Source organism: Serinus canaria, chromosome 6 (genome assembly GCF_022539315.1).
Source record: "Serinus canaria isolate serCan28SL12 chromosome 6, serCan2020, whole genome shotgun sequence".
Taxonomy (NCBI): Eukaryota; Metazoa; Chordata; class Aves; order Passeriformes; family Fringillidae; genus Serinus; species Serinus canaria.
The window spans coordinates 25,418,823-25,431,092 of NC_066320.1; the positions used below are offsets into that span (position 1 = coordinate 25,418,823).

At 43.0% G+C, this 12,270-nt stretch overlaps 1 protein-coding gene across 1 annotated transcript in view; it reads left to right on the top strand.

Annotated features, from left to right (window-relative positions):
• Positions 1 to 11,012: 11,012 nt before the first annotated feature.
• RBM20 (RNA binding motif protein 20) overlaps positions 11,013 to 12,270 on the top strand; it is a 99,601-nt gene continuing 98,343 nt past the window's right edge. The window contains exon 1 of the mRNA XM_030241471.2: positions 11,013 to 11,140. Within this exon, the coding sequence (XP_030097331.2) occupies positions 11,013 to 11,140 (128 nt within the window). The remainder of the gene's footprint in view (positions 11,141 to 12,270) is intronic.

The following is a 12,270-nucleotide window of genomic DNA, read 5'->3' on the forward strand; positions in this document are numbered from 1 at the left end:
AGTTAAGCATTTAGGATTTAAAAAACAGCATCTGTAGTCAGATTGGTTTTTGGATAAAATGTCATAGGCCACCAATCCTCATGTTTCCCAGCATAAACTCACCAGCAGCTGGAATAATGAAGCAGATATCTCAAAGGAAGAATAGGTTACTGTTAAGCAATTTATTGTATCACTTACATATTTTATTATCCAGCCTTTATGCGGATCAAAAGGGGATCTGTTCTCACTGCCTGGAGAATGGCAGAGCTGTTTGTAACTTGTGTAACTGAGGCCATTCCCTTGAGGTGATGGAGGTTCCTGGTGAGTTCTGCACCCTTCAGACCCAGTGAACTGGATCTTTCTGGCTGCTCTAACCCTTCACAAGTTCTAGCAGTGGTTTTGGTGCAGTCAAGAAAGCTCTGCAAGCACAGGAGCTGGGCAGTACTCAGTGCCTTAGCCATCTGAAATGAGATCAGCTCAGATGGTCAGAGCATGGTGTTAATAACACCAAGGTTGTGGATTCAATCCCTGTATGGGCCATTCACTTAAGAGTTGGACTTTTAATACTTTGCTCTCTAATCATATCCTTGGAAAGGACAGACAGTTTAGCTGGAGATATTATAAAAGCTCATCTGGAAGAAAACATTTCAGCCAAGTAACTGCTTCTGATCATTGTTCAAATTCCATTTTGTTTATGCTTAACAGAAACCAACTTTTATGTGAATATTTTGAGAATTGAAGGAAGTTGTTTTATGTTTACATGTTTACTCCAAAAAAGGAGAAAGAAAAATAATCACTGATCTTGTGAAACCTCCACCAGACTCAGACTTAGGGAGAGGCAACTTGCATTTGAACTGAATTCCTATTGCTTTGCCTTTTATTTATTTATATTAGCTAAAGTAGCTTCCATACAAAAGAAAGAGACCAGTCCCAGAAAGTCAGAAGACTGGAAATTAAGGTAACTTTGGAGAGATGGGAACATGCAGCTCAACCTCATCCTCTGAAAAGGCAGAGGAATTTGAACTTTCCTGACATTTCTCTTTACTAAGAATTTATTTTCAATTACTTAGAATTTTATTGAATGGGAACTACTTAGGTTTCATTTTTTCCCTTTGGATTCTGTTTTACCTTCCTCCTACCTGTCCTTATCAATGTTTTTTTTTTTTTTTGTGGGCTTTTTTTTTGGTTTTTTTTTTTTTTTTTTTTTTGAGATCAGAGGGGTCTTGAGAAGTTCTCTTGCTTCTTTCAAGCATTGACCTCACTTGTAATGTCTGTGCCTCTGCTTACAGTTTTAGTGTCTCTTGGAACTGAGAGGGTAAGGACACAACTGTGCTAGTGAGAAAAATCAAATTATGTAATTCTTTCAGGAATATTACCTTTCTCTTGGGCTGAGTTCAGCATAAGCTGATTGATAAAGTTTGTCTGAGGCTACATATTTTTTGGCAGTTGATCAGCTTACTGGAAAAGACTGTGTGACATGTCAAGTTCTCCATGAAAAAACAAGTGGCAAAGGGAGAAAAGAAAGAGGAAAGATAAGATTTTAAAAGCTTCTTTTTCTTTTTTATAGCTTTTTGCCCTGTTAAAGAAAAAAAATAAATTGAATAGTTGATATATTGTAACTACAGCCTAATAGATTTCTCTGTGAACTGTGAAAGGTAAGGGAGCTTTCAGTGCCAAAGATGGATTATGTCTTCTTTGGTTCAAGGAGACCACTGTGAGGTTTCCAGAAATGAGCATTTCCAGAAAGCAGAATTAATTTCATATGTGATTTTAGATAGACTTTTGGCTTTAGCTTTTTCCTGGCTGAAGGCTGTTTTTGTTTTTGCTTGTATCCCGAGCATGAAGTAATCAAATGGCTTTGCTTTGGTCTGTTTGCAGACTGCGTGGTAGCCCTTGCATTCCAGATTGTATGTGTGCAATGTTTGGAAGATTAGTAATGATGTGCTATCACAGCCAAGGGCAGTCCAAGTAAAAGCTTTGTGGACTGTGACTGATGGGTGGGGCTTATGCCACTTCTTTAACGCTGGGATTGCTGGCCACTCTCATCACACATCTTTTTTTAACAGTGGAGGGAAAAGGGCCTGTGTTTATGAGTGGATTAAAGCATCTGACTTTTCAGACATGGCTCTTTAAGTGCAAACTATCCTGATATGATAATATTTATTTTATATTTTGTATGTAGAGACATGTCTTCTTCAAGACCCTTATTTGAACTGCCTATTAGCCAAAATATTTAATAACTTGGATTTAAACAAGCATCAGTTAAACTAAGATTTTCTTAGGCTCTGGTTCAGGGTTTCCTGGATGGGGCTGAATTTAAGGGTCACTCCATGTGTGACCTTATTTTCTGTTGAGGGCCTGTGTTTGCAACGGCTTCTGTATCTGGGAGGGTGATGCGTTCCATTCCCTAGAGACACTGTATGACTTCCCTTTCACTAGGAACAAACACAAACATTCAAAATGCTTGTGTGATCTCTGCTTATCTCTCTCTCTCCCTAAGAAAACAGCTTTTTCTTCTTCCCAGCTTTGACTGTATCACTTGGAAGACCATCCTTAGATGTATGTTCATGCCTTTTATTAATATAAAGTGTTGGCCATCTTCAAGCCACCTGAACCATGGACCTGTATGGACTATGAAGACTTGCTGGACCTGCAAACTACATAAGTTATATTAACTTTTGCACTTCTTGCTTTCCAATGGATTTTTCATTGCCATTCCAGAGTTTGCTTGCTTCAATAATCATGGATAATGGGACACATAGGTGTACCTAATCCTTCCTCTTGCCCCAAAGTTGGATCATGTTTAACTAATTCCTGACAGATGGTTTGTGCAACCTATTTTAAAGCAGCTACGTGAGGTGTTTCAAAATTTGACATATTCTCTTATTTGCAATTAGCAGATTTAATCTGAACCTCTCTGTGATTAAAATCCACTTTCCTCTATCTTCTTCACCCTGGGGATCAAAACCAATTTATTCCATTCTCTTTAAATGTTATTTTCTGCTTTCAGTCTTTTCATTTCTAGACTGAGCAATGCCTTTTCCATCATCCTTTTTTTTTGTGACTCTTCTTTTGTAGGCTTTTGGTTAGTCCTATTCTTTCTTCTGAATTTTTCAATCCATTTCCTAGTGAAAGTACCCCTGCCGGAGTGGATGTAGTGTTCTTACTGAGGCCTTATCACATCCAAGAAAAATAAGGGAATTACATCAGACAAAACTCCTATTTATATAGCTTAGGTTGATGGATGCCTTCCTTGCATGATATTGTCGACTCATGTTCAGCTGTGATCCTCTGTAATACCCCCAAGTCTTGTTCAGAACAACTGTTTTCTGTCTAGTCATTCCTCATCCTGTACTTTCCCAGACAATATTTTCCTTTCCTAAGTACAGGACTTAACACCGGTCCTTCGTCAGCTGAATCCTGTGTTTTTCACAGTTTCTCTGATCTCTCCAAATTGTTCTGAAGACTCTTTCTGTGCTCCTATTTGCCTATAGCACTTTACCCCACATGCACATTTCAGACGTGTGATCTGTTCCGTTACCCAGACCATTAAATAACAATATAGGAAAAGGAATTAACCCTTCCAGATTTCCAAATTATACGCCTTTCTAGTTTGACAGCAGACTACTCATACCAGCTGTGAGTGAAGGTTTCCAGGAAGTTATGCATTCATCTTCTTGTAGCCTCATCTACAGTATGCTACTAGTTCTCTTTTAAGATTATTTTCTGTGATGGTGGAGCTTTTGCTGCGTTATTTGTGAGCATGAGTTATTGCTCTTTAATTCATGGGGTTTTTTACCCCAATATTTATCTTTGCTGTTTGTTTTCTATGCCCTTCCTCACAAGTTGCTGATAAAGAAAGAGGTAAACTCACTACTAAAGTGGGAAGTAACAAAGGAGAAGCCCTCCAGAGCTCAAGTTAAAATGTTTTTTTTATTCTTAGTATTTCCCTATCCTAGATGGCATATTTCAATAAACTAATTTGACATCACAGTAATAACAGTTATGTGTTTTCCTCCATGGTTACAAGAACATTTTGGGGTTTTATTCCTCCATAATTTTCTTTCAATACCGCTGTTTCATTTTTCAGTCCCTATGAAAATTATTTGCAAAATTTATTTTACAATCCTATATATTGCATATTCTTCAGCTTCCTAATAGGGAAATTACTTTAGAAGTCCTCGTAGATTTTCTAAGGGGAAGGAGCATGTGAAAGGTTAGCAGCTGTGGTAGTTCAGTGAAACAAAACAGAACTGTAGGTTCTAAAGTTGAAAGGCTAATTTTAGAAGATGATCTCAACAGGTGAGCAGATCATTTCAGGTAACTTCAGAGTCCTTTGCTTCTCTGCATTAAATGTCAATGTGCATTTCTCTGTTGACTCTTTCCCTGAATATATAGATTGCAGGAGCTGAGTTAGATTCCAGATCAGCAAGATCATGTTTTCCACTGGAAGAATTCCAGATGATGATAAACATCATCAAATAACTTCGGGCTCACCATGAATGTTGATGAAAGCATATCTCAGACTTCAGGGACACATAGTCTCACCTACCTTATCTAAATGCCATGAGAGTTGTTTGAGATCACTGTAGTATCTACGCAGCAAATGCTACATGGATTTGGCACACTTTTGCAGGACTTCTTTTCTTTCAACTGTAGAGCTGGCCTCGCTGCACTAGACTGCCTGTGGTTACATGGCTGCAGGTCAGAATGTCAGTGGATTCCACACTCTTGTTCACTCAGGGCCCACGGTTCCCTCAAGAAGGTTGTCTAAATGTAATGGCTCAGCGCCACTGTCTGGCATGCAGAACATTCCTGGTTTGTCTCCGGAGATCCGCACTGCAAGTGCTGACATGTAACACCACAGCTGTGCAATTTGTCAGCAGACAAGGGGGAAGGAGCCCTGCCTCGCTCCGTCAGGAGGCACTGCAGCTCTGGCCTTGGCTCTGCCGAGCTCTGCAGCCTCCCAGAGTCAGGGCACCTCGGCAGTTCATGCCAGCAGGCGGGGCTCGCACATGTGGTCTGTCAAAAACTCAGTCCTGCAGAACATCTTTCACAAGTGAGAGGTCCCAGGAACGGATTTGTTTGCCATAGAAGAGACCGCCATATCCTCACTATAACCAAACATCATTTATAGGGGCGTAAATTGTGCAGTCCTTGGTGCTGTTCTACTTAAGCATACTTCCAGAAATCACTTATCTTCGTATAAAATATTAAAAGACCCTACTTTGTAATCTAATTTATACTCAGTTTGTCTTTGTGTGTCAGTAGTATTTATCATTATCAAATGATACTCAGCAGTTATGCAAAAATCAGTGGTTTACCATGGGTAAAGAAACCATTAAGTTTAGACTTTAGCTCTAGCTGTGCATATACCCTTAGAACTTGTATACACATAAAGAAGAGTTAGTATTTAAAGTCTTGACAAATTAATCTTTTTAAGGTCTAGATATTACTTCTAATATAGTGACTTTAAAATTAAAATTACTGAAGTAAAATCTGTACTAAATATATTAATTATGGGTATTTTATTAATAGTGAAAATGTGATAGTTATTACCTACCACTTTGGCAATGAGAGGAAAAACTCCCCATGCATACATTAGAAAGGAGTGGGGTAAACAAATAAATAAGCAATTATTGTTAATTCTCTTGTGCTTATGGGGCCATGAAGGATGAGAACCAGAAGTGAGGATGACTGGAAGCAGACTAGTTACACCATGATATGAATGGAAGTATGTAATAGTGAAGGCATGGAAAGATAAGTCAGGTTATTAACATGCATATTTCAGTTATCTGAAGAGATGAGAGTAACATCCAGGATTGTTTTAAAAGTATTTTTTTTTTCTCAGAGTAGTTTAACATTCATTTTTTACATTTGCCATTATGTTTTCTTTAATTACATTATGCTGTTCTTTAGGCAGTTGGCTAATATAGTTAAAATGCTAAACATTTGCAATTTCTGCAGCTAGAAAAGAGCATGATACAAGCCATTAATGACATAAGCCAGTATTCTGGGGTCAAAGAGTCTGTATTCCTCCTAGGTATGATCAGTTGCACATTCCAGTATTTTCTAAATTTATAATATGTGAATTGAGGATTATATTCTCACTGGCTCAAGGTGCTGAGGGAATACACAGCTTCTCACAGTACCTGCAAAAAGACATCATTAGTTTATTCCACGTAGTTCTGCATCAGGCTTAAAATTCTGCAATGTTTGGATTTCATTAGCTGGCTGTCCCAGTGTATTTGAAAGTCTCAGCTATCCATGATTGAGTGTCTGATAACTTATCTCCAAAGGTTATCCTTCAGCATCTTGATCTGCTTGACTCTTGAAAGCACATGATCTGCACACTGCAGCAGTCAGTCCAGCTCCTGAGTTTTGTTTTTCACCTTTCAGAAGTCTGGAACCAGGCTGTATCTCTTGGTGAATCATTCGTAAGCTTCATTTTCTGGTTACTCATGGGATGATTATTTTGCTCCTAACATGTGTTTAATCAAATTCTTCAGGTGATTCTGTTCTCCTACAAAAACATCTGCTCTATTACTACCTAATTCTAAAGGACTAGATCTCCCCTGTATTTTCCTTTCAAACTATTAGGAAACTTTCTGTTTTCAAAAATTTTGAAAGAAAATTTTGTTTGTTTGCTTATAAAGCAATCTGCAGGCTTGAGCTAAATTTTACCTGGTCTTTTATAAATGTAGCCTGGTTTCTGAATACCACCATTTCAATGACGTGCAGTCATGAGCAGCAGATCCCACACAGGTGCAGGAAAATGCAAAGCCAGAGTAACTGCAAAAGAACCTACCAGTTGTGGCCACCTGTTGTCATTCACATCCAGTGAAAAGAAAATCACTGAAAAGAAAAAAGTCAAAAGTGGTGCTGACTGAAATATTTTTCAGGAGAAGCTGCTAGAAGTAAATAGAGACTTACCCGGAAGGCGAATTTCAAATACCCAGTCACTGGAAATTTCTGCTTCAGTCTTCAGCTTCTCTATCCAAACAATGATCGGAGAGAACAAGAAAACATGTACAGCAAGCTCCAGAAACAGGGTTCAGGGTAACCTGGGAAAACCTGATGCATTGATAACCATAAACTGACTGGACTGAAGTGTTTTTAATTTTTTTAACCTGAATTTTCCTTCATTAGTTTTGGAAGTTGAGTAAGAGAGTGCTTTTCTACCTCTCTCTACCAGTCTGTTAAGGAGTACGATGTTGCCATTCTTCCTAGATGAAGTCTTTTATTCCTGCAACTGGATACTTATGTTACTTCAGTCCTATTTCAGAGATGACATCTCATTCCACATGAAATCATGTTTGTATTTTAATGACTATTGCTGCTGCAGAACCGTCACAACGCTATCTAGATCACACTTTATAAATATGAATTTACTGTTACCTGTGCACAGCAGTAACAGTAAAAACCAGAGTTTATCCTCCATTGAGTCTTGGTCCCTTACCCACTTCGGGAATAAACCACGTTAGACACGCAGTGGTACCTAAACTGCTGCTGCTCATTGCAGCTTAAGTGAGCAGGACATTTACACCAGAGCACAGCATGCACAGCTGGGCCAGCCCTGGCCCTGAGGTACTCACTTTATCTAGGTTTTCCATCTTTCTTTTTTTTCCAACTGCTTCTTTTCCCTAATAATAAAAAGTTGATTATATATTAATTTTCAGAAGATTAAAATTAAGGCAATTAATTCTCCAAGGATTAAATTTCAGGTCACAGAATAACAGATTTAGGCATGAACCAATGAAAGGCCTTACTCAGAATAATAGGCAGATTGACATCTTTTATTCTTAGATGTGTTTCCTTGCTACTGTGTAACGCTACAGTTAAACAAGTTCTTAAAGCAGTGAAATCATTGCTGGTTTTGTTGTTTGATGCTGAACTATTTGGAGACACAGTATCTGTGTGTCCTGGCTCCATCATTGTCCTACTTTATGATGCCTTCCTTTTTCTCTGGGTTCTGCCTGTGCCTTTCTTGATCTGCTCCTAAAAATGGAATATTCTCAGTGTGAGTTCATTTACACCAGAGAGCTGCATCTGATTTATCCTCATGCAAGTTAGAACAGCAGTTAGATCAGGATTTCAGTTTTAGCATGCAGACTGCTACAACTGGAAACTCCAAAAAGGCATTGTAAGAGGTGGGGTTTGTATAATTGTATTGGGAGATGCAGTAAACATATTAATCTCAGCTGAAATGATTAGCCAGGAGTGTTTTTTGTATGAGCTCTCATTAATACCCTGGCATAGATACTTAAAAAAAAAATCAGCAGTTTTAATCTAAAATCATAGATATTTAATACGTACAAAGTCAGCAACAGGAAAGTCAATATTTTGCCAATATTTTTAACAAAATCTCTATTAGCTGACAGTTACACAAACACAGAATATTCTCTAGCCAAGTGGAAAAATCCTACAGTTCTGATTTCTCCATGTGCATAACTATGTTCCATATTAGGAGAACAGGAACTTGTATAGCTGTTAGCACTTGTTCAGTTCTACTGCCAAACCCAGACCGTAAAACTGTGTTTTTTGGACCAGCCATTGTTGTTTCTCTCTTATGAAATGCTGTAAGGTTTGGCCAAAAAACTGCTTATATTGATTTCTTGAATAAGAGAGTCCATGAACATCGGTCAGTCTGTGCCTGCTCACACCCACCCCCACTTATTTCCCTGTAGGACAACCTCAGTGAGCCTTTACTACTGCCTTAGGGTAAGGTAGGGACCAGCTGGTGGTGAGGGGTCAGTGCTTTTGTCATACCAGATCATGCCAAGCCAAACACTTGAATACGAGAGAAAAAGAAAAAGAAACCCCACCCCACCCCCCCCAAAAAAAAAAAAAAACAAAACCAAAACAACAAAAAAACCCCAAAACAAACCACACAACCAAAAAGCAAAAACAAAACCAAAAAAGCTTGACGAGAAGCAGACATAGGGATGAGAACTGTTAAAATGAATGGAGAAAATCTTTGCAGAGTTTTAGGACCCTATGCTGAGACTGAATGCTGAGTTGTACAGTGGATGTATAAAGTGCAGAAATAGTAGTGCCTAGTAAAACACACTTGATCCATTATTACAAGTGATGTAATATGTCTGTGCGAAGTAACACGTTCTTGTGACTATCCACCTCCTAATCCAGGGCGGTGAATTAGTGTCATAGCTGTGCTCCTGTTGCCCTCTGAGCCATGAGTCACCATCTTTCACTTCCTCAAATAATTACAGGCAGCAGTTGGCTGTTGCTTGGTCTCAAGGGCTTTCACTGCTACTCAGGAAATTCACACAAAGCCACTTTTCTGTGGATGATCAGTGGACACCTGGATTTGCTTTAAACCTGGGGCAGAGATGGTCCCACATGCTAAGCTTTTTTTCCCATGACTTGCCTCACCTGTCTGTGAGACCTTACCTTTCCTTTGTTGGAAGATCAGGCATCTCGTAGCTACACAGTGCCAACCGCCTCTTGGCCCTCAGTGAACCAGAAAACACATAATTTGCAATTTTTTTTCCTTGTGGAAATTTTTTGTATTTCTCAGAATATAGTGTAAGTCAATGTGTCTAAACAAGTATTGACGGCTATTAATTTTTAGAAGGTGCATTTGGTGTTACATTACCATTAAGTAACTGTGCAACTGAAATCTGGCCCAATTCTTCACTGCCCTGCACCTGGTTGGTGCTCTCCATCTGCAAAGTGCAAAGTACGTGATTAATGCAACTAACTTAAAATTTTCCAGTTACTAGAGGTGGCATTTTGTTCCCGTTTAGAAGGCTACATATTTGTAAATGACTGTGCCAGGTGCAGGGGAGGAGAACCTGACCCCTTCCAAATTTGTCTTCCTGAATTAGGATTAATTTTTCAAAGAAGCCAGGATGTTTCTGCTTTCCTTGGGGTGTGTGCGTGTGTGCGTGCTGATGGAAGGCTGTATGGCAAGCAGAGGTAGTGCAGGAGGAAGTACTGAAATGGTCTTTGACTTGTCCCTCTCTAATAAACAGGACCTTACAAAGAGAGCAAGAGCTGGAAGAAACATTCTCAGTGTTACTTGTTTAGTGCAAGAGGGTAATTTCTGCTCCATCAGTCATCTGAAATTTCCTCCCAAAACGTGAGCAGGAAAAACTTTTTTTGTCACATTGTATCATCAGGCAGCAATTCCACTCCTTAGTCCTGTGTTATTACAGCAGCAGGTAAAGCCTTCCCGAGTAGGTCTTGATCACGCTAAGGTATGTGTTTGGAAGCAGAGAGCCCAGGATCGACATCCTTTATTAAAAGCCCATCATGGTTTGGCCCAGACGGGGGGGTCTGCTGTAGAGATTACTTGCTACTTGAGAAGGTTTATTAATTGACTCTCCTGTCCCGTTTTATATCAGCCGACAGAGCCTATGTCTGATAAATTACTGATTACATTTCTTCAGAGGTGCTACAAGCTAAAAATTAGAACAGTATACACGCTTTTCCCCTTGCCCTTGGAGTCTGATTTTGGTAAATTATTGCCGGAGTCTGAAGGGGCTGGGGCTGCTCACTCGGCTGTACAGCTCGTCCTTTGCCAAGCGCGGCCCCCAGGACCATCCCGGGCAGGGCCAGGTGCGCCCGAGACATCCTGCCCCCAACAGGTGCGCCCGAGCCACCTTGCCCCGGCTAGGACACAGGGCAGAGCCGTCGGGCTGCCGCGGGGCGCGGGTCCCTCCCGTCGGGCAGGTGCGGGCGGAGGAGGGAGGGAACGGGCCCGACGCCCAGGTGGGGCCGGGCCGGGGGCTCCGCCCGCCCCTCCCTCCGGCCTCGCCAGCGCCTCTGGGGCTCCGCGCAGCACCGGCCGCCCCCGCCGGTGGCCGCAGCCCTCCGGCAGGGCGGGCTCAGTCGCTGGGGGTTGCCTGTCCCGCCGTCGCCAGCCCGGCGGGGGGGCGCGGGGGGAGCGCGGTTGTCTCCAGGGCCGGTCCTCTGCCCCCTCCCTCCCTTCTCTCTGCCACCCTCCCTCCCGCCGCCGCGGCCGAGGGCTGCGCGGCCACCCGCGCCTCCCGCCGCAGGGGCCGCCCCGTATGGTCCTCGCCGCTGCCATGAGCCAGGCCCCGGCTCCCCGCGGCGCTGACCCGCCGGAGAGCGATGCCCGCAGCGGGGCCCCCAGCCGAGGGATGCCGCCGCCCAGCCTGCCCCAGCTTCTCCACAAGTAAGAGCCGCCCCGCGTTCCGCCGCGCCGGGAGGGCGGGCGGGCAGGCGCGGGTCGTTCTCCCTCCCCGGTGGCGGTGCCCCCCTTCCCTCCCCCCTTCCCAGACTGACAGCCCGGCGGGCGGTGGGTCGGCCCGGCACCGGCCCTGGCCGTGGCCGAGCGGTGCTCCGAGAGGCTGAACCTCTCTTCTCCCTGCGTGTGGCGGCGGGCCCGTCCCCGCTGTTAGGGGCACGGACTCCCCTAAAAACCGGCAGTGGCCTCACTGCCCTCAGAAGTTTTCTGCCCGAAAAGCTGCCCGTGTCTGTTTGCCGAGGGTTCGCCCCGGCACCGCGTCTTCCGGGCCGGGGAAGTTTCTGTCGCTTGCCCCGCGGCGGTGTGTGCCGCCTGCCCGGCCGCCGTTCCGCTGCTGCCGTCCCCCCGGCAGGCCTGGGGCGAGGGGCTCGTGGGGTGCCAGAAGCGATCGCATCTCTGCAAAACTGTCACGGGAAAAGTAACCTGTGCGGGTTTGGAAGTCTTATTAATGAGCGCAGTGATGCGAGTGGTATTTTGCTGTTCGTTTTTCACCCAGAAAGAGGGGAATAAGCACTTCTGCTACAGAGATGCAGTGGTGCCAGTGATACTTATCTGGCTAAATGAGAAGCTTGAAGACAAACCGAATGCTCTGTAGCTAGTAAGTGAAGTATGAGTAAGGCCTAAGGTGATGATCTGTGCTGATTCAAGGTGGTTAAGTGCACTGTATCTGATTTTTCCCCAAGTCATAATGTATTAGAAGAGGTAAGGGCTTTTAATCTGCTAACAAATACCCGGCTATGGAGCTGTTAGAATTGCCTGCTATTACTTTAAGATTTGAGTTGACGAGCTGGACACTGGGTGCTGCGCAGTGGTGAAGGTTGAGAACCGCTTTCGATATCATGTCCCAGACCGCCAAGTGGACTGAACCCGTGTGCGGCCCTCAAGCAAAGCGCGAGTATGACAAAGCACAGAGGAGCTGCCACGGCCTTGACGCTGGGCTTGAGCTGCTTTCCTGCAACGACTCCTTCAGCAAAGGCGCTGGCTTAGGCATCTCCATTATCACCTTCTTAACAAAACCCAACAATGTAATTAACGGAGGAAATGCTTTCAGTTCTCTC